The sequence below is a fragment of the Equus przewalskii genome, chromosome 2 (assembly GCF_037783145.1).
Source record: "Equus przewalskii isolate Varuska chromosome 2, EquPr2, whole genome shotgun sequence".
Classification (NCBI taxonomy): Eukaryota; Metazoa; Chordata; class Mammalia; order Perissodactyla; family Equidae; genus Equus; species Equus przewalskii.
In genome coordinates, this window is record NC_091832.1 from 28,317,014 (window position 1) to 28,344,238 (window position 27,225).

The 27,225-nt window shown below is 48.5% G+C and overlaps 1 protein-coding gene across 5 annotated transcripts in view; it reads right to left on the bottom strand.

Moving 5' to 3' along the window:
- Window positions 1-2,072: 2,072 nt before the first annotated feature.
- The window catches only part of WDTC1 (WD and tetratricopeptide repeats 1), a 63,120-nt gene continuing 37,967 nt past the window's right edge, over window positions 2,073-27,225 (bottom strand). For 3 of the 5 annotated variants that reach the window (XM_070597239.1, XM_008519457.2, XM_008519458.2), the window contains 13 exons: window positions 22,823-22,869; window positions 22,310-22,421; window positions 19,067-19,254; window positions 16,455-16,637; window positions 15,606-15,700; window positions 15,086-15,201; window positions 13,489-13,564; window positions 12,777-12,885; window positions 11,827-12,000; window positions 8,500-8,735; window positions 6,777-6,960; window positions 5,651-5,843; window positions 2,073-4,095 (listed from right to left, as the gene is read on the bottom strand). In XM_070597239.1, the coding sequence (XP_070453340.1) occupies window positions 3,898-4,095; window positions 5,651-5,843; window positions 6,777-6,960; window positions 8,500-8,735; window positions 11,827-12,000; window positions 12,777-12,885; window positions 13,489-13,564; window positions 15,086-15,201; window positions 15,606-15,700; window positions 16,455-16,637; window positions 19,067-19,254; window positions 22,310-22,421; window positions 22,823-22,869 (1,911 nt within the window). In that variant the 3' untranslated portion in view covers window positions 2,073-3,897. The remainder of the gene's footprint in view (window positions 4,096-5,650; window positions 5,844-6,776; window positions 6,961-8,499; window positions 8,736-11,826; window positions 12,001-12,776; window positions 12,886-13,488; window positions 13,565-15,085; window positions 15,202-15,605; window positions 15,701-16,454; window positions 16,638-19,066; window positions 19,255-22,309; window positions 22,422-22,822; window positions 22,870-27,225) is intronic. The other 2 variants (XM_008519459.2, XM_070597248.1) reach the window with 1 other exon arrangement.

The window sequence follows — 27,225 nt, forward strand, 5'->3', positions numbered from 1 at the left end:
TAACATTGAGCATTCCTATCCATGAGCATGGACTATCTCTTCATTTATTTTGATTTTCCTTGATTTCTTTCCTCAGTTTTGTAGTTTTCCTCATATAGATCTTGTACATATTTTGTCATATTTATTCCTAAGTAATTCTTTTTTTTTTTGGTGCCAATGAGGGCTGAATAGGTGGAGCACAGGGGATTTTTAGGGCAGTGAAACTATTCTGTATGACAGTGATGGTGGATACATGACATTATGCATTTGTCAAAACCCATAGAATTGTACAATACAAAGAGTAAATCTTAATGTAATCTATGGGCTTTAGTTAATAATAATGTATCAATATTGGTTGGTTAATTGTAACAAATGTACCACACTATTGCAAGATGTTAATAATAGGGGAAACTAAGCCAGGGAGAGAGGTGGTATATGGGACTCTCTGTACTATCTGCTCCATTTTCTATAAGCCTAAAACTTCTCTAAAAAAATAAAGTCTATTAATTAAAAAAAAATAAAAAAGGAGTACCAACTCCAAATGAAAGGGAGCCCCTGGTGAAGTCTTCCACTGGCTCCTCCTTGCTTACAGTATCAAGCCTACAGTCTCACCAAGCACAGGAAGTCCTCCACAGTTTGACTGCCTCTCCAGTCCATAGGCCGCCCCATCTCTACAGTGCAGCTGAACTGAATCACTCAGGCTCCATGAGGAAATCTGGGACTTTGCACTACTCCCTTCGCCTAGAACATTGTTCCTCCCTTGCCTGGTCTGCAAATGTCTTGAAGAAGCTTCTGCAGACTTCAATTTGGGAACACAGAGGAATACCAGCCCACAGCACCTGCTCCATAACACCACCTACTGTGCTTCTGGCAGGACTTCTTTCCTGTCTGTCTCCTGCACTAAACCGAGCATACCCTGCTGACCCCAGCCTGATTGTTTCCAAATGTAACAAAGAGACGAATCACAAAATTTCAGTAGTGAACTGAAACTATTGTTTCCACAGTACTGAGCCACAGTTCCCAAACTGTACATCAAGGCCCCCTAGGGTGCCACAGCAAATTCACAGGGAGCACAGTACGGTATTTTAAATTTGAGAAGTACTCAACACCTGTTGGCTACCAAGAGAACTACTAGCTCAAGGTAGTTTCATCATTAGGTCACGCTACATTCCTTTGATTAAGTCATCTTTGAGAACCTGGGTTTTTAGCGGTCGCTGTGATAAAAAGCAAATGAAAGTCAATGTGGAACAGGAAATAAGGGTGGTGATGTCCAATCTGATTAGAAAGTTTGACAAGTTTTGCAGTGCCCAACAAGCTGAGAGATCCCATTAGTCGTTGTAGTTATTTAAGAATGAAATAAAAATAGTTTCTTCTAATTTATATGTATTATTTTTTTAAATGATGACTGACTTAGTAGGACATAAATTGTTATTGAGTGATTTGTGCTTAACTACTTAATAAATTGAACTGTTAGGTATTTCTTGTGGCTTAGGGGCTCCATGAAAACATTACTGAGACACTAACAATGGGGTGAGTGCTATGAGCTGAGAAAGTTTGGCAATCTCTGTTCTAAGAAATCCTCTAATCCAGGGCACATCAAAAAACTGCAGGCTGTGAAATCAATTTAGTGGGTTACAACCAGCATTTTTTCTCCTTAATAAAGTAGAAGGGCAAATAGAAGACATTGCATGTAGCAAGGGTAAGTATTATTGTGTCTAACTTATGCTCATTATATACATACAAATAAGCATGGGTATCTTGGGTCACAATGTAAAACATATATTTCCTGTTTGGGTACGGATTTAAAAAGTTTGAAAAACCACTAAGACTCCAACCTCCTTATTTTACAGATGAGAAAACAGCCTGGAGAGTGAAAGCTGATTGTTGCAAATCACAGCCACCAGTGCTGGGCTCTGCACTCGACCCTGCTAGGCTGGGTGACAACTCCTCACAGGGACCCTCCAAGGCAGGCCTCATTCTGCCTGGTAGAGGTGTGGTTACTCAAAGTCACAGAGCTACAGAGGTGAGGGATCAGATACCCTTACTTTGGTCCCAAGACCCATTTGCTCCCCACAAATGCCACCAGCCACACCTAGAACAAAATGGTTTTAATCAATTGCGTCACCCTCACTCTCCTGGGAGCGGAGCAACAAAAAGGCTCGGCTCCTGCCCCCAGAGGACAGTAAGGCTTATGTGTCTCTCCACACTGCAGGGCCCAGGCTGGGCAGGCAGGGGGCAGGGGGCAGGAGGGAGGGAGGGAGGGTGGGAGGCAGGGAGAGGGGAAATGGTGGGTGGCTCGAACACAGGAAAGCAAAGGGGCCCCTGTTGGTCCTTGGGCCCCAGGGCCCAGCCCCAATTCTCCCGCTCTCCCCTCCCTGGCTGGAGAAAGGTCATGGAGAAGAGATAGGGGAGCAAGTCCCAGCAGCAGGAGAAGCAGCAGCAGCTGTTTCCTTCACCAATAAATATACTTCATTACCAAGCTAGAAGAGAGGGGTGGGAGGAGGGACAGGGGTGGGGAGGAAGGGGGAGAAGCTGCCACCTGTGTTGCTGGGATTAAAGCAATGACAAGATGGTGCCAGACCCCCCACCACTGTCCTCGGGCCCCCTGTCTTCTTAAAACTGTGAAAAAGCTTTTAACATGGCCCTTCTGTCTCTAGGGCTGCTCTGAAGCCTGACTGAGAGGAGGCACCTGGCAGAGACAGGCGGGGAGGGAGGGCGGGAGGGAGAAAAGAAGGGAGGCTGCTTCTCCCCAGAGGCTGCAGCTGGAGGGCTGCGGCCAAGTAAGCACTGAGGGGAAGTGGGAGGGAGAGGGCAGGAAGGATGAACCAACTACCAGGAGCAGCTCTGAGCTGAGAGCCAAGGGGGCAGAGAAAGGGAGGCTTGGTGAGTGGTGGGGTGACCATTGCATCCAGTGTAAAGCTTGGGGCTGCTGAGGAGGGAGGGAGCTGAGTTGGGGACTTTCCCATCCAGAGTGGCTCAGGAGACCCACCCCTCTCCCCCCAGAGCAGCAGGGACAGAGAAAAGCCATCACTTCTTTGGTCTTTGTGGCGGCTCAGCATGTGGGGTGGGAGGGAGGGCAGAATGGGCTCTTAGCAGGGAGCGCCACCTCAGTGAGAGTAGGCCTGGCTGGGAGCTCTGGCAGAAAGGTCACAGTGAGGCTGAGGAGCGCCCAAGAAAGGAGAGTGGCCGTAGTGTGGAAGGGCTGGGACGGGTGGATGGGATATGGTGTGGTGCCCTACCCTCTGCCAGGCCCTCAGGAAAGGCTGAGCCCCAGAGACGGTCAGTGAGAGCAGGTGCAGGGCCCAGAACCAGTGCCTGGCAGGAGGGAGAGGATGCTTTACTGCGACCAGGCAGTGGCCTGGCTTTGCCCACTCCAGGGCTCCCATCCTTCCGTCTGCTTCCACCCTGACACAGTAGCTCTGGAGGGAGAGTGGGACCCCATCCTTTTTCAGAACCTTCCCTGAAGACCTCAGGTAGAGTGAGCCTTTCCTGCCAGGGAGCAAGTGTGGCAGCAGGTCAAGGCTGGCCCTTATGGTCTGGGAATCTGGGAATTCCACTCCCCTTTCTGCTGCCAACTGAAGGGTAGGACAGTCCTTGAAGACAGCTTCAGCCCTTGCCTCCCCACCCAAGGCAGGCCGAGCCCTCTAGGGACATGGAAGCGGGAGGTGGGGGGCAGATGGAGGGGCTTCCCCTCCTGCTCTTCTGCTCAGGGCTGGGACCAGTCAAGGGGCAATCCACCCAAAAGTCTGAAAGCCAGCAAGTTGCAGCAACCCCCACCCCCAATGCCAAACTAACAAACAAAACAGGGGAAATGAAAAAATGGGGGTGAGGAGACAAACCAAAACAGAACCCCCTGACCTCCTGCCCAGGTGGAGGGTCCAGCCAGTAGCAGGGGCTGGAGACCAGGGCTAGGAGGGTCTAGCTGGGCCGGCACTGCACCTGGCCCTCAGAGCTGTCCTCATCGTCAGAGGCCCCAGCACCCCCACTGCTCAGGCCTGTGATCCGGTAGCCCATGTTGAGCAGCATCACCTCCAACGGGTCTGCATTCATGCGCCGCTGGTTGGCCTGGGAAGCGCCCTCCATGTCCTCTACAACTCGGCCTGTGAGGTCTTCACTCTGGAGGGGAGGGACACATACTATTGGGATGTATGTGCAGGGGGGTGGGGGACACATACACACACAATGAGCTATACATATGGAGGGGGGATGTATATACCAGGAGATGTATATGGGTATTCCATCGGTTTACCCATATGTGTGTATGGGTGGAGGCGAACGTGCATACTGGGATATATACGGGACACACATACCACATCTATGTGATGGAGATGAGATGCCACATGGGGTTATATGTTTGGGGGGCCCACATGGTAATATACATTGGGAGGGGACAAAACACACTGGGATACATATTGGGGGAATACACAAACCAGGGTATACACAGGGGCCCCACAAAGGAAAATGCTGGGGACACAGCACATCAGGATATATATGGAGGACTCATACATGGACATGTATGAGGGAGGACTCACCCCAGGATATGTTGGGTACACACACTGGATCTCAGAGTTGGGGGTGCAGACATACTCCCCCAATCCCACTCTTTACTGTTGCCGCTCCCAACAACCCTTGCTTTTTTTTTTTGGTGAGGAAGATTGGCCCTGAGCTAACATCTGTGCCAATCTTTCTCTGTTTTGTATAGGGACGCCGCCACAGTACGGCTTGATGAGCGCTGTTTAGGTCCACGCCCAGGATCCAAACCTGTGAGCCCTGGGCTGCCGAAGTGGAGCATGCAATCTTAACCACTACACCACCAGGCTGGCCCTGCAAAAACCCTGTCTTTATCCTTCTTTTCCTCTCCCCTCAACGGAGGGTCCAGTAGGCTTGTCTCTTTAAAATTTGCAGCAAATTGCCTTTGGAATTAGATATACCACTTGACTTCTGTTTTGCCAGCTGGGAAGAGGGAGGTGGTGGGGCAGAGGGTATGAGAGGCCTCAGGCCGGCCTGCCTGGCTACACACCCTGGGAACAGAGGGGACCACACTGTCCTAAGTGTCCCTGTGGGCTGGACACCTTACAGGTATCACTTCTTTAATCCTCAAAGCAACCTTCTGAGGTAGCGCTGTCATTTCCATTACAATGTAGATGATAAAAACCTGAGGCAGAGATGGTTAAGTCCCTCAGGCAGTGATTGAAGAGCCCAGGATTCAAAGGCAGGCCCATCAGACTCCAAAGCCTGCATACGTCCCATATGACTGAGAGACTGGGCTTCTGGGGGACACACCACAGTGGTATATGAGGGGTACCTAAGGAGCCATGATGTGTGCTGGAGCTGGTCTGTTTCCCTCCCCACCCTCCCACACGTGTCCTTGGTTACTGTGTCCTGTATGTGAATCTCAACCTTGCAGCTTGCTCAAGAATATGCCCCTTGAAAGCAGGAGCCAACTCTTGTCCCTAGAACTGCCCACTGCATTTAGAGCCTTCAGAACTTGATGGCTCCCACCTTCACACATCCTTGGGCCCTGGAGTAAGAGCTCACTCATTCTAGCAGCTTCTACTCTGCGTGACTCATGTCCCTTCCCAACCCTCACAGCCTCAGCTGGAGGCCTTGTGCAAGGTCCATCCCTACCTTCCTCCCTGTCTGGCTTCAGCCACCTTGTTTACACTCTCACCTCTGGCCGGGGGTTCCAGAGCCGCACAACAGGGTCGATGCCGCTGGTGGCTAGGAAGCAGTAGCTGGGGTGTGGCTGTAGGCAGTTGACGATGGACTCATCCCCCTGGAGCACGCGGACCAGGTTGGTGGTCTCCTTTTCCCAGATGAAGAAGGAGCCATCGTCAGAGCCACTGACGATGTATTGAGCGTTGCTGGCAGGGGGGCAAAGGGCAGGGAGGTCAGGTGGGGTACTGCCCTTCAGCCTCAAGTAGAGGCTGTGTGGCTGAGGGCAAGGGGGAGCAGGGAATTCTGGAGCCACTCAGACCCCCGAACTCCCACGCACGTGGTAATCCCCTCCATACTGCAGAGCCCTAGTCACGGTTCAACTGTTCTCTTGAACTCAGGTTCAAGGATTGCCTGGGTCTCTACAAGATACTCTCCCCCAAAGTACATTATAAGCTCCTTGGGTACCAGGATTGGATCTTGCATCTCTCAGGTCTCTGGGGACACCCTTGTCTAAACCTTCTCTCAGTAGTACCAGCCTTCCTGGATCCAGACCCCCAAATCCTACAGTACATGTGCCCTTTACACACTGCTGACATTTAGAGGGGATCTTGATGGAGAGATTCTTGATTCCTGTCCATGTGTCCTACCTCCTCAAAGAAAGTAAAACATCTACAAAGGAGTGTTGTGGGTAATGGTGTCTGAGAAACAGGCTGTGCCCTCAGTACCTGGGGCACAGTTCTGAGCACACAATAAGTGTGCCAACATTGCCAGGCTCTGAGGGCTTTTGCCTCATACCCCCAGCAGAGGGAGGCTCCAAGCATCCAGATAAAGAAACCAAGCTCCAACACATGGAGACAGGGAGGAGGGGATGGTGGATAAAGGAATAGTCCAGGCACTGTGCTGGATGCTTTATGGATTACCTCATCAGTCCTCCTTATGGCCCCAAGAGTGGGGATGGCTGGTTTCATTTTATAGATGAAGAAACTGAGGCACACAGAAGTGAAGCCACTTGTCCAAGGGTATAGAGGCAGAGCTGGGATTGTGAGACTTTTCTAAAAGCATTATGCCCTTCCCGCCCCCCACCCCCAACCTTCTGCTGCCAACTGGGCTGTGCCCTCCTCCTCTTTAGGGCCTCGGACCTGCCAAAGAAATTGGCCTCCTTGATATCCGTGGTGGTGTTGCAGTGGCCACAGTAGCGGAACTGATAGTCGTAGCTTCGCTCTCGCAGCACCATCTCATCCTCTGAGATGGAGTCCTTGCGGCTTGTGCTGCGGAGGCGGACTGGGCCGCCACCGCCACCGCCACCAGCTCCCTTCTTCTCCTCTGGGGGTAGAGATCAAGGAAAGGTGAGTCCTAGCCCTCTCTCCCCTCCCATATCTTTCCCCATTCCTGGCCCTGTTTTCATCTCAAGTACTAGCAACGCAGGGCTAACTGCCTCTACCCCTACCCGGGAAAACTGGAAACAACTGTGGGGAAGAAGCATCTTTGGATGCCACCCTTGAGGATGTTGAAGAGGAGACCTTTGATGCCAGGAGGGCCTTGGCTCAGGTCCTTGAATAATGTCTGGAAGCCCCAAGGTTGTACAGGCCCAAGGTCTGTTTCTGTGGAGTGGAGAGGCAGGGTGGGGAGGGTGAAGCACTACCAAGAGAGCCTCGAGGGGATGACTTTTCCAAATACAGCCATAGCTCTGAAGGCAGTAAGGTCTTCCTTGCTGGAAGACAAGTTATCATGGATTCCAACTGAGGCACTGATGGGTTAAGTGCCTTGGGTAAAATCACACCAGTTTCCTCAGTGCCTTAAAAGTGCCTTGTTCCTGCTTGCTTCAGGGCCTTTGCACATGCTGGTCCCTATACCAGGAACTCTTCACCTCCCACAGCTACGCTTTGTATCTAGTTAAGTCTTCCTCTTCATCCTTGAGATCTCAGCTTAAATGTCTCTTCTTCAAGAACCCCAGACTGCCATCAAGCCTTTGCCCCATACACTTATACCATATCAGGTCCCCATAGCACTCGTCACACTGTTTTTCCTTCCTTGCTTGGTTCTTTCACTAGGCTGTAAACTCTAAGAATACAGAAATCCCAACTGACTTGTTCACAGCTTATTCCCAGGACCCAGCACAGTGCCTGGCACACGGTAGGTACTTAAAAGCTATTCAAACAAATGAATCAATCATATTGTTAGTAAACTGCGAAGGAGAGAGGTGACAGTCCTGTCTACCTCCAGTGAGCTCATCTTTCATGTTTATAGACCACACTAAAATTACCCAGCTTGCTCTCCAAAGTTACCAAGGTGAGCTGGGCAGCGTTTCAAATGCTCTCTGTGCAGGTGAGGCAGCAAGTTCAGAGAGGCTGTGCTTTGCCCAAGGTTACCACATGCAGGAGCTGAGATTGGAACCTGAGGCTCCACACCCTGTTCCCGAGGCACTTCTACCGCCCTGTACTGCTGCCTTTGCTGCAAGCATGCAAAGTGGAACCAGTGCAACCCCAGCTGCTGCCCCTTACTCAGATGCCCAAGGGAGTATCCAAGGCCCTGTCTGAGAGCAGGTGAGAATGCCCTGGGCACCCCATGGCCTGACTGGTCTCAGCTTCTTCCTATCCTGAGTCACAGGCACTGCACCAGGTGCTCTAAACAGGCTATCACTAATCCTCAATAGAAACTCTGAATGAAAGGTGCTATCATTCCCCCTTTTCAGTGAGGAAACTGAGTCTCAAAGAGACCAAGTGACTGTCTCAAGGTCACATGGTTTCTGAATCAGCATCTGAGCCCAGGCCTCTTCAATCCCAGAACCATGTCCTCTCCAGAGTGTCATGCAGCATCTCACATAGAAAGAGTGACAGCAACCCCTCCTCAGTACCCACTTACCACCATCATTTTTGGAGAAGAGGGCAGCCGTGATGTCACGGCCCAAAGCATCACAAGCGCTGCTGTGGGCCTGTTCCGGGAACTTCCCTTTGAAGTCATCCAGGCACTCCAGAGCCTCAGCCACGTACTTGAGCTCAAAGAGGCAGCGGGCCAGGCGGAAGTGTGCCTTCAGGTGACATGGGTTTAGGGAGATGGCCTTGAGGCAGTCCCTCAGGGCATCGTAGTGGTCACCATCCCTGGAAAGGCAGGGAGTGTGGCTTGGAGATAGGATCACACGGCAAGCAAGGAGTTCCTACTGTCTCTTCTGCTTCGTGCGGCCACCCCAGCCCACCTCTGACAGATCTCAAGGGGAGGGTACTTGGGGATGAAGAGAATCCTGGCTCCACTGAGGTCTTGCTCCCCAGGAGACGGAGTATGTTAAGGAGGCAAGCTGGGAACCAAGGCCTTGGGGATTTGTGGAGGTGGGAGGTAGATGTGTGGCAAAACCCAGTATCAGGCTGCCCTCTGCTGGACACAGAATGCAACCGCACACCCGCTCACCCCAGGCACCCGCAGCTCTGCAGCAGAAGGCCTGGCATCTTGCCCACCTCAGGCTCCCCAAGCCCTCCTTCTCCCTTCCTCCATCCGCCCCTTCAAATCCCCCCCCAACTGGCCTTCAAAGCCATGTCCGAGGCAGGGGGCCCTCAAGGATGGTTCTGTGGTCTGGGGAAGCCAGAAGTGCCAGGCTGGGGATCCAGGGTCTGACCAGCAGGCTGCAAGCCCTCAGCCAGACCCCCCTCTGTCCTGGCTGACTGATCCACAGCAGCTGTGGCCTCTGCCTCCGGGGGCTGGAGGATGGGGCCTGACAGACTGGCAGAGTCAGCTCTCTGGAAGCTGATGGCGATGGGGGGAGTGCACGCCAGGAGCTCCAAATCATCCCCACTCACTTCTCCAACCTCCCAAAGCATAGATAAAGGGAAGTGGGAATTTTCTTGTGGGGGGAGTAGGTGGGGAGGGCTCAAAGGAGAAGCCCCTCCTTTTTCCACCCTGTGCTAGAATATAGGATACACACTCCCTCAGCACCCAAAGACCGGTTCCTAGCTCTCATCTGGAGAGCCAGATGGGTCACAGGGGCCACTTCTCCTTTGGGGGCTGTTTTTTTTCCTGCTGGGCTGAGGTGGGCCTAGGACCCAACTGTGCCAGACAGCACTCCCCAGAGCTGATGGCCCCTCCACCAAGGCACAGCTCACAACCCTCCTGCACAGGGCCAAAGCAGGCCTGACAAGGGAAATGTCCTCCTGACCCTCCTCTCCTACAGCACTCAGAGGGAGCATTCAGCCCTTGGAGCAGCCATGCTCAGACTGGGAACAAGGAGCTCAGCCAGTGTGGGGGCAGGTAGGAGACAGGCTGCTTCCATGGCGCGGCCTGCGTCAGAACAAGTGGCTGTGACGAAGGAGCAGGCACTGTTTGGAAACCCAATTACCGCCTGCAAGGTGCCCCTCAGAGCTCCTAGGGAGAGCCAGACCAAAGACCAGCCAGAAGCCAGAGGGTGACAGCTCCCACTGCATTCAGGAGCAGATGGCAGCCCTAGGGAGACTGGCCTGGGACAGAATGTGACATTCTAGGGGTCACTGGCAGGCATGTGGGGATGGGGAGAGAGCAGGCTGGCCCCAGGGCTCACCCATCTAGACTCACTGCCAGATCAATCTCCCTGAAAGGACAGCCCTCAGCACATCCCTCTCCCGCTCAAAACTCTTCAGTAGCTGCCCATCATCCACTGAATTGAGGCCAAAACGCCACCGCTCTGCATTCCAAGTCCTTCCCAGGCCGGCCCCAGGCTACCTCACAGACTCATCTCCTGCCAGTCCCTTCTAGAACCCTCTGCTCCAGCCAAATGGATTTGTTGTTCTGCAAACAAGCTCTCCAGTCAGCCCCCCACCCCCATGCCTTTGTTCACACCACTTCAACTCCCTGGGAATGTCCTTCCCCTGCAGTCCCCTCCTCCTTTTCATCTCCCTGTCTAAGCCTGCCCACACTTAAAGCCCATTCAGACACCACATTTCCTGATGCTTCCCTGATTCCCCACTAAAGTGACCCAACTTTTCTTGATGCCCATAGCTCTGCACCTGACCATTCAAAGACTTACTGCTTCCTGTCTCTTCAATGATGAACCATGCCCATGCCTTTATCCCCTGTCCAAAGGCTGGGCGCTCTGGAGTACAGGAACTCAGAGAGACAGAAATTTGTCCCTAGTATCTAGCACATAGTAGGAGTTCAGAGAAGTCAACGGCACCTGGGATTGGGAAATCATCAGCCTCTCTTAGCAAGAATGCAAGAGTGAAACAGCTCTCAAGCTAGAGCCTGGATGAGGACCACTGCATTCTACCCAAATGCTGGGACAGAGAGGCGAAACACTTCAGGATGGCCCCAAACTGTCATCTCCTTGGTTTGGCTGCCATCTGAGCCCTTGGCAAACTCCTGATGCCAGAGCTAAGGCCTGTAGGGGTAGCATCTTCCCAAACCCCCATCCACCATCCTGCTGACTTGGGTGGGTTTCTTAAGCTTCTCTCTCTGGCCTGCCTAGTTGCAGCCAGACGATGGCACACCAGCTGGCCTGTCTGTCTGGGCAGAGCCGACGGATGCCAGACGGAGCAGAAATGGCTGTGGGCCCAGCTCTATCCATCTCCAGTCCTGGCCCTGGCTGGGGGATGGGGTCTGCCTGCCTGCTTGCCTGCTGGTGCTGCAGGCAGAAGGACTGGGGGCCCTGATGGCCTCCAAAGATAAAGGGTTCTTCAGGATATGGACCTACTCCTTTATCACCAGCCACTACAACCCAGCACAACCCACAGCTGGCTTCAGATCTCTGGGATCTTATTTGTGCTTGGTCCAACTAGTCTAAGAGCTCAGGAAAGCAAATCTTAAGGTCAAGGAAGCTGCAGAATCATTTCAGACAGACAGCAACTGAATTAACCAAACACCTCACTTCCATCTAGCAAGATTTCACTGCTCCTTCAAAGTCCAACTCAAGGCCCAATTCTCTAACAGTTGGGATTAACCATTCTCTCAATTTTTACTTCACCAGTGGCCACAGCACTTTATAACAAAGCACCAGGTTGAAGCTACTTGTAACATGTCCCACTTAACTGTGAGCTTCCCTGGTGCCTGAGACTTCCTGACTAATGGGTCAGACAGCTGCCCACCACCAGCCGGGAGGGGGAGAGGAGAGGCTAGGGCCTAAGAAGCCCTAAGAGGGAGCAGGATATCACTGCCACCTTTGCTGGATGCCTCAGCAACTTGGCTCCATCAGGCCCACTGCCTTCCTCCCTCGTCCTGGCCAGGCCCACTCACCACTTGCGCTTCATGTAGGCAGCAGCTCGGTTTCCATAGAGCATGGCGTTGTGAGGGGCCCTCTGAACAGCCTTGCTGTAAAGCTGAATGGCCTGGGTCCACTGCTGGCAGGCAAAGGCCTCATTGGCTTGCTGTTTCACACGCTCCAGGTATGGGGGCAGCTCTACCTGGGGGCTAGGGGGAAGCAGAGCCAAGTCAGGCCAGTCAAAGAAGGTCAGGGCAGCTCATCAGCAAGTCTGTAGCCCAGCCTGAGGGCCACCTAAGTTTTCTTGGCCCCTGGGATCTGCACTGTCATCTAGAATTGGGGAGTACGTGTATGCTTGACCTGGGTTACTGTGATAGTAATGGGCACAATTCCAGATACGCTGAGCCAGTGAAAAAACAGAAGGGAAGAAATAAAGCTGTCCTGACAGGTTTAAGGCAATTCTTAATCAAACTCCTGGGCATGACAGTAGCTGACATTACTTGCCTCCATGCTGAACTGAACCTTGTGACCACCCAAGTCCCTCCCATGGATCTCTCTATAGAGAATTCTGTTTCTCTCAAGGACCAGAGGATTTCAGGTCTGTATCTAGAGCCCAGAACAGGGCCTGGCAGAGAAGAGAGGCCATAAGATGCTATGGGATGGGGAAAAATATAATAGAAGAGGCCCATCTGTGTAGAACCCCTTTAGGAGGGAGCTCAGTGCTAAGATGCAGCTAGCCTCTGGGTCTTGACCCCAGCTTCTGGGGACCAGAAAGGGACCAGAGCTTCAGTCTGAGCATGACTGGAGTCCTACCAGGTGGGAGTGACATTGGGATCACTAGCCACACTCCAGAAACCTCTTTGCCCCAGTCTCCCGACTCTGGTGTGTGCATGGATAAGGGTCAGGAGGAAAGTTGACAGGACATGCCCCCCCTCTATAAGATGTAATTGGGGCTAGGAGGGCTGGACAAGTCAGGCTGGCCTACCTGATGTGTCCTCTACTCTCTGGCAGCCGGAAGCCATTGCTGTGAAGGTGTAGGCCATTGGACACACCATTGGACACGCCATTGGTGGACATCTTGCCGTTCTGAACTTCTGGCAGGGAGTGGGGAGAAAGGAACAGCATCAACTCAGGAGGAGGTCCTCATTTCTTCTTGGTAGCTCTCCAGCTTCCATTCCATCACAGGGTCTGATGGTACCATTGTGGGGCCATCCTCCCAGGGTAAGATCCATTCCCAGAAAGCAAGTTCTGACAGATCATAAGGCAAGGGCATAAAGAAAAGCCTTTGCGCCCTCTGCTGGATGGAAAGGGACACAGCTTCAACTTGGCATTACCCTTAGCCCGTGGTGGGGGTAGCAGCAGGGGGAAGAGGAGGTGACTAAAGCAACTGTAGGGCTACAAAGAAGTCAATGAGGAGGGAAGGGCGACTACTTCAGGTCCTCAAGAGCCAAGCTATGGAAAGAATCTGCTTTTTCAGAGGAAAGTGAAAAAGGCTGTGACGTAAACCCCTTTGACAGATCTCTCTGACCTAATATTATCTTCCTTTTCACTGTAGAGACAGTGTTATTTCAGAGAATCTGCTCCTTTTGGAGAATCACAGCCATAGCCCAAGGTAAGGGTAGGTTCTCACCAGAGGTGGCACACACTCAAGCTCCCCAGAAGAGATACCCCAAAGGATACCCTAAAGGAGAACTTACCCCCTGAGGAGTGGCATTTTCTAGGCAAGAGGAAGGTATAGGGCCGCTGCTTGTAAGTCAGGTCAAACAAATAGACCTAGAGTAGAGGGGTCAAGAAAAGAGATGGAGGCTGTGAGGTAAGTGTGGCTGGACCACAAGCAAGGCCTTGGTGGCTCTCAGGAACACAGTGAATGTTGAGCAGGGAATCATCAAGGAAGGACAGGAGGGGTTCTGTGGAGCAAGCCTCAGACAGGAAAATCTTCCCAGTTCCTGGCCCTTAGAGTGGACTGCCTGAAATACTGTCATTAATTAGAATCACTTTTACAAGGTCTCAGAGGTCACAAGACCAAGTGTCTCATTTTACAGATGGGAAAACTAAAGGCTCAGAGAAGGGAAGCAGTTTGCCCAAAGTAACACTGCTAGTTACTTCCCTCAGTAAATATTATCTATTATTACATTTATTGAATTCTTACTTTGTTCCAGAAATTATGCTTAGTGTTTTATATGACTCATTTAATCTAGAAACCACCCCATGAAGAGGTACTATTATCATCACTCCCTTTAAAGAAGAAATATAGGCTCAGAGTTTAAGTAATTTATCCAGGAGCATAAAAGCAGCCAGGACCCCAAACCAGGTCTGTCTGGCTCTGAACCACTCTGCTAGACTGCTTCTCCACTCATCCTTATGCTACCTTAGGCCAGAGATGGCTCAGCAATCGGAAACCAGGGCCCTATGCTGAACTCAGGTGCTCACCTATTGTCCAACCCATTTCTTTTGTACAAAATCACACCTTGCCTTGTAATATCATCAACTGTTTCAATTGCCATGTCTCCCCTGTCAGCCTGAGATGGATCATATTTTGCATTTGTCTCTCTCATGTTTCTTTTTTTTTTTCCTTTTTCTCCCCAAAGCCCCCCGATACATAGTTGTATATTCTTCATTGTGGGTCCTTCTAGTTGTGGCATGTGGCACGCTGCCTCAGCGTGGTTTGATGAGCAGTGCCATGTCCGCACCCAGGATTCGAACCAATGAAACACTGGGCTGCCTGCAGCAGAGCGCGCGAACTTAACCACTCGGCCACGGTGCCAGCCCCTGTCTCTCTCATGTATCTGATAATGCTAGTCCAGAGGAAGTGCTCAGGGAGTGAGAGTAGAATAAATGAATTTATGCAAAGCTTACTAAATATCCTGACTGAGAACATGCAAACAGGATGTTTAGCAACCTGACATTATCAAAAAATACTTCCCAAAACTGGCCCTAAACCACAACCTGACTGCGTCCTCTGAGCCCCAGGATTTCCTCCTAGGAAAATAGTGGATGAGGAAACTAAGTCTCAGAAAAATGAAGAGATTTGTTCAAAGTCACAGTGCACAGCTGGTAACCAGAAGGCCAACATTTGAAGACAGGTCTGTCAATTCAAAAGCTTATGCTCAAGAAAAAGACCAGGCCAGGGCACCTCTCTGTGAATTCCAATGATTCCATGTCACTCCTACATGTCACTGTAAAGTCATGTACAATGAGGTTTCTTATCTCCCTCATGGCAGTGGACGTGAGGTACACAGCCCTGGCTGCTGGATAAAGGGGGAGAGCAGAGTCACCCTGGGCAGCCATACATACCTGTTCCCCTCCCATGTTGACCAGTAGCTCTGTGCCATTGGGGCTGAAGGTCACATAGGTGGCAACCAGCACTCTCAGACGGTTGTTGTAGTCAGGCAGCTTCACTGGCAGGTGACCTGCAGGGAACAGCCCAGTCACTAGTGTGAGGCTCCCAGTCCCCCGCAAAAGGGACAGAAAGTTCTGTGAAGTCAGTCATATAATCATGATAGCAATCATTTTCACCATAAAAGCAGCTGTAAGTGCTGAGCCCTTACTATATGTGCTAGGCCAACTGCTTTATATGCTTTATCTCATTTAGTCATTACATCCTCATTTTACAGAAAATAAATTAAAACTTATTGAGGGTAATTTGCCAAAGGTCACATGATGGCTGGTCAATGGCAGTCAGGATTAAAGCCCAGGTCTGTCTGACTCTAAAATCCTTGCTCTTGGCCACCATGCAACACTGCCTCCCTGAACTGCCCCAGAGAGAGTCAGCACCCAGCCAAGAGTTTGGGGCCAGAGCCTGGTTGAGCCCTACCTGCTACGTAATACTGGGCTGCACCATCCGGAAGGGGCTTCTGCCGGTCACAAAAGGTGTGCACACCTGCTGAAGGGCTCTGCTTCATGCTCTTTCTGGTGGGAAGGCAAACCATATAGGTTAAAACACCTGGCACTAGCCCTGGCTAGACCAGACCACACTCCCTAGAGGAAAACCTAAGTTTGTGTCCCTGAGAGACACAGGAGGTATCTTTCTTCCTTACCTCAGCAACCTCAAAGGTCCACCAACTAGACAGCTGTGGACACATACATTATAATGCTTTACAAGTAGGTCTTGCCAACTGTCTTAGTCCTTATGACCACACTATTATCTCCATTTTACAGATGAAGAAGCTAAGGCTCAAGGCCTACTTCAAGTCATACAGTGTGTGAGGAGCAACAGTGGTCACTCAAACCCACGAATGAAAGTACAGCAGGCCACATGTTCCTGCACCTGTCCCAGAAGTCCACTGAAAACCCAGGCTGGAGGAGCTGCTCAAGTCTGGGACTTCTGTGGAGGTTTTGAGTATATTCTACTTTTGTTTTAAAAAAAGAATAAAATAAAATTACATGTACAAAAAAGAAATTACAGGTACGAGATTATAACTCTGTACAAACATTTATAGTAAAAGAACAAGCAGAAAATACTATACAAAGTAATTTTTTCAGGTGATGGATTACAGGTAATTTCCTTATTATACTTTTCATATTTTCCAAAACAAGCATAGACAAAAATTTTTAAAAATCAAATATTTAACAAACCCACCTTAAAAAGAAGAGGGCATGGCAATGAGGGAAAGGGGCAGCAGGTTCCCAGGGCCTTGCCCGCAGGAGGCTGAGTTATTCATACCTGTGGTTATGGATCATGCGAATGTCATAGAGCCTCACGAAGGGCCCGCTGGCTCCTACCGCCAGACAGTTGTTGTCCTGGGGGTTGACGGTGAGGCACTTGGCCTCCACCAGCTGGCCGCAGTACTCTGTCAGGTCAATCAGCACCTCTGAGTGTTTGCTGTTCTCCCGAAGGTCATACTGGCTGTGAGAGAGGACAGAGTCAGGGGACTGGGGGCTGGGTGGTTGTGTAGAAGACAGGGGAGAAGCCAAGGCCTTGTTAGGTAAGGGGATTGGGAGGGGCTTTGGACCTGTTTGTAAATAACGAGAACATCAAAAACCACTCTTATTTCTTGAGTGCCAACTGTGTGCCAGACCTGTAGTTGGCTTTTCACACATTCTGTTTTATTCTAATACAAATCCTTACAGTAAATACTACTGTACCCTTTTTTTTTTTTACAGATGTCAGTATTATTGCTAAGTACTATTACTACTGATTACTAACACTTAGTGAGAAATTGCTTTGTGTCCACTATTGTCCCTAAGTGTTATACATGTATTATCTAATTAACTCTTCCCACCATCCCTAGGTACCATTAGAACACTGAGGTTCAAAGAAGTTAAATAACCTGCCTGGGATGACACCGCAGTAAGCGCAGGGGGGGACAGCTTCCTAAGACTGCATTTTAACCACTCTGCTCTGCTTCTTAATTCTAATCTAGTTTCTTGCAGGAAAAAGGAGAAGTACGAAGATAACAGAAAAGAGAATCTGGAGGTCATCTAAGAGCTACCCACAAACACCAAGAGCCAAGCCAAGGCTGAATCCCATCCAGGTGGTGAAGGTGATGCCAAAACGCCCACCCGCAGAACTGAGCCTGGCGTTGCAGTCTCGGGACTGTTCTGTAGCCGGCACACAGGCACATTCAGACTGGGAGGGATATCACCCATGTGCTCACCCACCTCCTGCCTAGAAATCTTCAGCAATCTCTTCACTGTCGCCTTATCTTTCTAAGCCATCCTCACCAGACTGCTCTTCCTAAAATATTGTTTTTGCTCTATCTCTCCTGCTCAAAAAATTGCAGAGATTCCTCAATACTTTTAGCGTAAGTGTACTTTTAGTTTACTTTCACCAAACTCTTCAGTCTGGTTTTCAAAACCTGGCTTCACATACCTCTCCAACCTTGTTCCTCAGCTTTCTAAACACGGGTCAACTACAACTACAGAACTCTTCATCCTATCCGTGCCTTTTTTACCCCTAACTTCACAAACTCTGCTCCAGCTGGGGAGTCTACTCTGCTTTTCCTTGCCCATCCAAATCCTGTCTATTCTGGAAGCCCAGCTGATATTCACCCTCTGCTAGGACACCTTCATGACTGTGCCTGCACCTAAGCACTTAGGCTCCTTCCCCATGCCCTAGACACTCAGCCTCTACCTGCTGCCCTGGCACAGTCTGGTCAGTCAAGGTCAACAAGAACAATGCAGAGTTGGACTCACCACTGACCAAGTGCTTTCTATCTTCTAAGTATTATGCTAAGGTTAATTTTAATGCTCAGGCCAACAAGGGAGATACTATGATAATTTCCACTTTACACATGAGGAAACTGAGGTTCAGGGGTGAAGTGACTTGCTCCAGTCAAACACTGAATGACAGAGGTAGGACTTGATGCCAGGTCTGTCTGACTTCAGTGCCCTGCTTCTAACTGCTGTGTTATAGTGCATACACGACTAGATACCACTCCTCCTTTCTAACAGGGAAAAGAGCACAAAGTCCTACAGGATCTTAAGGGAGACAATTAAACTAGGTTGAGGAAATAAGAAAAAAGTTCTAAGGTCACATCTGAAGAAAGGAGTTAAAGAAGGGCAAGGAGACAATTTTAGGGGGAAGGGAAGGTGTGACAGGGCACTGGAAAAGGGGACAGTCCACTTTATCATTTCTGGCTGGCTCTCCCCCTCAGGCATATGCCTGCTAACCCAATGTTCAAGAGAAATGTATCAAGAGCCTCTACGTGCCAGGCACTGTGCAGGTTCTAGGGACACACCCAAGGACAAGACAGACAGGGAACTGCTCTGAGAGAGCTTACTACTCAGCGAAGGATACAGACAAAAAAGTGAACCAACAAGTAAATAAAATAAAAGAACGGCAGATAGTGATTAGAGTTATAGAGGATACAATTAGGGCACTGAGACAAAGAATAATGGAGGGGGGGGGTGTACTTTAGACAAGACAGAGAAGGTGCTTCTGAAGAGGTGACTCTTAAGCTGATCTCCTTAGGGTGGGAAAGATTCATACACAGAAAGAGCTGGGGACAGAAAATCCCAGGTAGAGGGAACAGCAGTGTGAAAGCCCAGAGGAGGCAGACTCTGGACATCTGAGGTGGTGAGAGAAGGCTGGTGGGCCTGGATGTTGGGCAGGAGAGGGTAAAGGTGGGGAAGGAGAGAGTAGGGTAAGCAAACGTTCCCAGCTGAGTATTGTCTACAGACAACTTCCCTGGGCAGACAAACATGGCTGGAACTCAGCTGGTGGGAAGGAGCCAGGCCTGTGGAAGGAAGCAGTATGGGCAGACACGATGGGGAAGCGAACGTGCAGTGGAAGCAGGGAAGGCACAGGCCCCATTTGATGCCCCAGGCCTTTACCGGATAAGCCCATCCTCAGCGGCACTCCAGAATGTGTTGGGCCACATGGGCGCCGTGGCAATGCGTTTCACCCGGTTTGTGTGGTCTCCAAACATGTGGATCGTCTCCTTTACTGTCAGGTCGTGGACATGCACCTTGGAGTCAGCTGCCCCCGTGATCAAGATGCGGTCCCCAGCGTGAGGCAGGAACTGCTCAGGAGACATTGAAGAAGAGATTGCCAGGCAGTAGAGGTAGGGTTGGCCATGGAAGGAGACTAGCCTGGATGTTAGCACCCTCTTACCCTCTCCATATCAGATAAGAAAATGAGCCCATCAAAGGCAACCCACCAAGAAAACTTTGGATCTCAAGCATCAGCTCATAAGGTCAAAATCGGGACATGCACCTTTACTTTGCTAGAATGATCCTGACCTATGTCAAATCAGACTACCTAAGGAGCCCTTTTCTTCTGATTCTTCCCCAGGTAGGAGCTGAGTGGATGATAATCATAGCTGTAAGCATCTACCATGTGCTAGACATCAGGGCAGGTACTTTATCGTATTAAATAACCCCACTAAAAAACCCCAAATAATAAACTCTAAAACCCAGATAATAAACTCTAAATAACCCCATTAAAAACTGAGGTTTGGCACTAACATTTACCAGGACTGTGTTCAAACTCAAGTCTGTATAATGCTCACATGCCATACTGCCTCATGATGACTATTTAATAACCAGGTGATTAAGTAATAAATTAGTCTTAAAATGAAAAGGACTTTCAGTGTTTTAAAGGAGGAGGTGTTTTTAATTGGTTCAAATATTTCTGGACAACAATCTGGCAACAGATAACAAAGTAAAAACTATTTCTATATTTTGACCTCAAACTTCCTCTTCTGAGAAATAATTCTTAAAGAAAAAAGGGACTTGTGCAGAAATGCTCGGAGCAGCACTCCTTATAATAGCAAATACCGGGAATGCCTCAAATGTCAGACTGGGGAAGGGCTGAGCAGAGAGATGATACATCTCCATGTGGCCATTATAAAGAATGAGAGCCCCAGCATTCTGGTGAAGATGAGAACAACATACTCCAGAAGACATATGGTAAAAACAAAAGAGCCACAAACTTGGGGCCGCCCGGTGGCGCAGCGGTTAAGTTCGCACGCTCTGCTTCAGCAGCCTGGGGTTTGCCGGTTTGGATCCTGGGTGTGAGCATGGCACCACTTGGCAAGCCATGCTGTGGTAGGCGTCCCACATATAAAGTGGAGGAAGATGGGCATGGATGTTAGCTCAGGGCCAGTCTTCCTCAGCAAAAAGAGGAGGATTGGCAGCAGATGTTAGCTCAGGGCTAATCTTCCTCAAAAAAAAAAAAAACAAACCAAAAAGAGCCACAAACAGCTTTGAATAGTAATTTTTAAAAAGTATGCAGTTCTATCACCTAGCTTTGAGGAAGAAAAATATTTGGGTGTAGTGTGAGTTGAGTTCTTCTTTCTTGAGTTCAAAAGATTGAATTATCTTTTTTCTTAATTGAAAAGTTTCTCCCAACCCACAAGAACACTGAATGGGTGCTGGGGGTGGGCCACTATGCTGCATTTAAACAGCTAAAGTCCTGCTTGACTTAAATGTTCACGCAAGAGCAACAATTCACTCTTTCCACATACACTTCTCTATTGGCTCACCAGGACAAGAGCTAGATGAAATAGATGGAATCTAACCATTTTTAGGGATAACTAGCAGTCTTTAATCCTATCTGGAGACAGCATATGCTCCATGCACAACAGAGATAAAGAGGTGAGCCCTTGGGAAGAGCTTGTGGCTGTTGCCATACTCATCATACACTGTAGCTGCCACCAGGGGGAGCTTGTGGGTTAAATAAAAGATCTGCAGTGTTCTACTACCCCAAGACAGAAGAATACTTTTCTACACTTTTTTTAACAGAAGAGGAGGCTGAGGGTCTGTGAATATAAGCGCCTTGCCTGAGGTCTTATTACTAGGGAGTATCAAGGCCATTGTCAAATTTTGGTCTCTGAATTCAATGTTTTGTGCTCCATGATGCCAAACTGATGGCATAAATCCCTTCCCCAGATCCCACGGCACAGACTCAAACTAGACCTAATACTTCTCAGTGTGAAGAAAGCAGTTTCTGTTCACCATGCAGGAGGTGAATCAGCATTGTTCTGTCTCTAAAATCACAGAAATTCACAGAATTGGTCCCTGGAAAGGAGATGAGAATCAGAATTTGGGAAAGAGGTGGGGTTAAGGGAAATAAGTAGGTTCTGAGCTCTCATAGCTACCTTCTTCTTCAGGTGTCTTGTAACTCCTCTCGATACTAATCAGGAAAATATTTCTTAGATTAGTGAGGCTTTCCAAAGGACAGCCTCACTCTCACATACATCCATTATAGAATTTCAGAGCTGGAAAAGTGCTTTATTAAAGGTCATTTCCTCCAACTTTAAACATGGCAGATAAAGTTCCCAGCAAGGAGAATACCTCAGTGCTGGGACATTTACTACGTCCTCAGAGGGCCTATCCTACCTTTTTCAAACAGCTATAAGCATCAGACAATCTCTTCCTTCATTAGGCCCACATTTGCTTCTGTGGACTTACAGCCACTAGTCTACGTCTGTTCTCCGGGACCAAAAGGGACAAGTTTCATGTCACTTCCACATAATAGGACTTCAGAGGTCTGAAGACACTTCTAAGTCAGCTCAGCTCCCTTCCACCAACAGATCAGCAGACTCAAAGGTAGAACAGCTGGAAGTACCTGTGCTGGGGCTTTTTTTTTTTTTTTTAACCAATCATCTCAATACTGTAACATCAACCCTGTGGATTGCTACTTCCCTTTTTTAAATTAAATGACTTATTTACTCATTTATCCATGAATGGGGGGGTGGGTTTCCTTAGTTACTTCCTTTTCACAGACGAGTAAACAGACTCAGGGAGGTCAGGTGATTTGCCTGGGTCACACGGCTTCCAAGAGGCAGATAAAGGTGTCAAACACAGGTCTGCTTGCTATCTAAGTTCATGCTCGGAACCATAACTCCCACCACACCACTCACATAAATATAAATTCATCTAGAGCTGGCCTCTTGGCTCTAACAAAGGAAGCAGAGCATGAAAAAGAGATGGGGTTTCAGGAATCACCATTGGATGCTCAAAACACAAAAGTGTCTGTCACCTCGGGGGTACATGGGTCACAGGCATGCAAACACGACCATGCGCACAGCCCAGTCACCCCTTTCACTTGTTCTTTTGGCTTATCCTGCTCACCTTGACAGAGAAGATATTTGCAGTGTGTCCCGTGTGCATGGAGAGCAGCTTCTTGTGGTGCAGCGGGTCCCACACAATCGTGTGCTGGTCATCAGAACCAGAGGCCAGCAAGCTGCAAGCACAGTGAGTGGTTCTGACCTCTCCTCAAGTTCCTGGGCCCCCTCCTCCTGTCCCACATTCCCAGTTGAAAAGGAGTGAAGCCACAAAGAACTTGAAGAACAGTAGATGTCATAGAATTTAAGATTATCTTGTAAACATTAGTTGATTCTCTTTTATTTTGCCTGAGAATTTCTCATTATTCTTTGGAAGGTCATCCAACCTTCCATCTCTCTGGGATTCATTGTTTGTGTGTGTATAATGATGGACTAAACATAAGAACATAGCAGAAAGCAGCAGTCTCTTTTCATTGGGTTCACTCTTTTCCTTAGATCAACTAAGAGAATGGAAAGTCCCCTTCATCCAGCCTCCCTACTCCCCTCTCCAGCACTCCCAGGTGCTGTAGCTCATACTTACTCTCCTTTCTCATTCCACTCCAGACAGTTGACACATCCTGAGTGACCCTGGGGAAGCAAACAGAAAAGGACAAGGAGAGAGCTAGTTAGAGGTTCTCCTGGGAACCTCAAAATCGAGAAACGGAACTGAACAGGTAAACCAGCCTTTCCATCATCAACGTTTTCCAGGTGCATGTGACCAGAATTGAATTAAACTGCCTGGGATCTTCCAATATATAAAGTATGTCATACTCATGATTTCACTTGACACTGAACACCTCTGAGCCAGAAATTTTGCAGAATTGATCCCATTTTGCAGAAAAGTACACTGAAGTTCAGATAACAGTAAGCAGTGGAAGTGAGACCCAAACAAATTTCTGCTCCTACCACTAGAAGGGACATCCCCTCAGCCACAGAAAATTTGCCCAGAGAAGCATCTGACTCAAAGGCAGCCCACTAACTAGAAGGTTGATCTTTCATTCATTAGGCACATATTTAATTTGTTGAGCACCCACTGCATGCCAGGTACTGTTCAGACACCAGGGATTCTGTAGCATACAAAACAAAGTCTCTGATCTTCTGGAGCTTCCTTCGAGTAGGTGGAGCCTGGTATCGCAAGGTAAATTGGACCAGAGTCTTGAGCTTGGGATTTGAATTGAGAAACATGGAGAGAGTGAGGCAGTTAAAAACAGACATTGAATCTGAAAGTATGCACAGAGAGAAATCATGGCAAAGGAAGAGTTACAGGAAACAGAATCCACGAAAAGCAGAAGGCAGGAAGTGGGAGAAACAAGTCTTATGTGGGAGAAGAGAGGACAAGTCACGAGGCATTCCTGCACACCGTTCTTTCTGTTCCCTCACCCTCCTTCATTCCTAATGGTACCTTGATTTTCATTTAATCATCTCCCTGTACCAAATCAGACCATGTGTTTTAGGACGTGTCAATCCATTGTCCTTGCCACAGTGACAGGTTTAGGAACTTAGGCCTAAGCCAACTGGACATGGCATTCACTTGAGCACAGGGGTTGGCTCAGACATGAGCCTGTGATGCAAATCAGATGCAAGGGGCACAGTGGCTGGGAGCTTCTGGAAAAGGAGTTTTCTCATTCTCAGGACAGAGTCTATAAAAGAGATGCCTCTCTTCCTCTGAATGCTAGGTGTACTGATGTGACACCTGGAACTGCCAGCATGAGGGAAGCCAGCCTGAGTGTGAAATCAACACAGAGAGGAAAGCCCAGCCAAGGGAAAGATAGAAATATGGAGCCAGAGTGACCAGAGTAACCAACCCTAATGACTACTCTACTTCTGGACTTCCAGTTAACTGAGCCAATCAGTTCATTACTGTTTAAGGCCATTTGAGTTGGGCTGTTACTTGTGGCCCAAAGCATCCTAACTGATAAACTCCAACTCATTCTTCAGGTCTCAGTTTATAAGCACTTCCTTCAAGATGCCTTTCCTGTCCTGTAAATTTGGGAGGGAGACATACCCTTTGTGGGCTCCTACTGTCACACTGTATTATGGCTCTGTGTCAACGTGGTTGTCTGCTTCACCAGACTGAGCCCTGAGAAAGCAGGCTTTGTGTATTGTATTCATTGCATTGCCAAGGCCAGGTACAGTGCCTGGCGCATATCTGTTGCCTGAAGGTGCAAATAAGTCCAGTGGGACTAGTGGGAAGAACTGAGAGATATGAACAAATCTAATCCCCTGACTGTCTGGTCAGAAAAGGCTTTTCCTCTGCCTTCTTCCCTCTTACCCTTTGTCCAGTAAAGATTCTCATCTGGGTTGAATCTCATTTCTTTCCAGGTTCTACTCTTACATACATTACAGACACATTCACTCTGTTCAAACTTGTTACATCACTTGCTGACTTGAGCATCTCACTTTCCCATGGCACTTGGTGGAAACCTCACACATGGCTCTGGCCATCCTTTCTTGGTCAGAATCATTTCTGTCCTTAGCCCTCTCATTTTCCCACCAGGCTGTAAATTACTTGTGCCTGGGGATCACATATTCAGCTTACAATCTCCCAGAGTACCTAGGGCCTTGAATGATTGCTACTTACTGAGGGCTTACAAAGAGCTAGGCAGGGTGCTAGCACTTCTGGTAAGTAGAACAATGGCCTCCTACAGATGAACATGTCCTGATCCTCTGGAACCTATGAATATGTTATGTTAGGTAGCAAAAGGGACTTTGCAGATGTGATTAAGGTTAAGGTCCTTGAGATGGGGAGATTATCCTAGATTACTGAGGTGGACCCAATATAATCACAAGTGTCCTTATAATCAGAGAACCTTTCCTGGCTGCAGAGAATTAGAAAGATGTAGGTGTGAAAGGGACTTGATCTGCTGTTGCTCGCTTTGAAGATGGAAGAAGGGGGTGATGAGCCAAGAAATGCAGCAGCCTCCAGAAGCTGGGAATTGCAAGGGAACAGATTCTATCCTACAGCCTCCAGAAAGAATACAGCCCTGTCAGAACCTTGCTTTTAGCCTGGTGAGACCCATGCCAGACTTCTGATCTAGAGAATTGTAAGATAATAAATTTGTGTTGTTTTAAGCCACTAAGTTTGTGGTGATGTGTGTGTTATGGCTACAATAGGAAACTGAAACAGCACTCTACATCCATTATCTTGTTTAAGGAACAGGTATCATTACTCATTTTATGGATAAGAAAACAATGCTTAGAGAGGTTAGGTAACCTGCTGTGATATTGTGATTTGTAATAAGAAATATATATCTGGTCTTCATCCCTATTTCTGGCACAGAGCTTCTAAAACTCTTGGAATTTTCTAAGTGATAAAAGCAAAAAGTGTGCCTTTTTTTGTTATGTATAACAAACCGCTTTTGACCACACCTGAGTTTATGTTAGCGAAGTGATTTTTGGAAAGCACCTAAGGAAGGGGTCTGGTTGCCAGGGGAGTCAATCATACAATTGGAGAGTTGGAACTTTTAGTCCCACTCCCCTGACCTCCAGGGAGGAGGGAGGGGCTGGAGGTTGAATCAATTACCAACGGCCAATGATTTAATCAATCAGGTCTATGTAACAAAGCCTCCATAAACCTCCGAAAGGACGGGGTTTGGAGAGCTTCTTGGTTGTTGATTTGGGGAGACTGGCATGCTCTGAGAGGGCCTGCAAGCTCTGAGACTGGCACATACCTTGCCCTATGCATCTCTTCTATCTGGCTGTTTCTGTATTATATCCTTTTATAATAAATGGTAATCTAGTAAGTAAAATCTTTCTCTGAGTTCTGTGAGCCTCCTTAGCAAAATAATCAAACCCAAAGAGGAGGTGGTTGGAACCTCCAATCTATAGCCGGTTGGTTAGAAGCACATGTGACAACCTGGACTTGAGATTGGCATCTGACGTGGGGGTAGGAAATGTGGAAACAGCAGGGCAGTATCGTACAACAGAGGCCTTAACCTGTGGAATGATGCTATCTCCAGATGGATAGTGTCAGAATTGAGTTAAATTATATGGCACCCAGCTGGTGTCAGAGAATTGCTTTGTGGTGTGAAAACAAAAACAACCCCACAAACATTGGACCTGCCTAATGTGGCATGGCTAATAGTGGTGACAGGAAGCAGGATTTTTAACTTGAAAGTGCAGGCTCTTAAGTACTGTCTGAGAAATGCACGAATGCTTCCAAAATTACTGTACAGTATTTGTCCTCAAATCAGTAACTCATCCAAAGCACAGAAGACAGAGGCCACAGTGGACAAATATGATTCTTATGATTCATTTCTACAGAGTAAAAAATAGCTCAGAGGCAGGTAAGTTGGAGAAAACACAGAGAGAAAGCTCAAAGCAGATTCTACAAAAATACAAAGTAACTACTGACCAAAAAAAACTGATACAGGGCTTTATAAGTTAGAACGGGTCTGAAAAGCTACTTTACAAGGAACAGAGTGTTTAAGAGGAGTTATTTTGGCCTTGATAAATAAGGCTGGCCTAGATATAGGTACACAATCTATAATTACATTGAAGAATACATTGGAAGAAAATATACCTACGACATATCAGAATTAAAAAGTGGGTAAAAAAGGGCCAGCACAGTGGCGGAGCGGTTAAATTCTCACGTTCCACTTTGGCAGCCTGGAGTTCACTGGTTTGGATCCCAGGTGCGGACCTATGCACTGCTTATCAAGTCCTGCTGTGGCAGGCGTCCCACATATAAAGTAGAGGAAGATGGGCATGGATGTGGGCTCAAGGCCAGTCTTCCTCAGCAAAAAGAGGAGGAGGATTGGCAGCGGATGTTAGCTCAGGGCTAATCTTCCTCAAAACACAAACAAACAACAAACAAACAAATAAATCTTTAAAAAAAGTGGGTAAAAAAGAAGGGGAGAAAACTTAAAATTTCTAAGGAATTGAGAGGAACTATTGTTCAGAGATGGCTCCTAGAGAGGAACAGACCTCTGTGTGCCTCCCTAG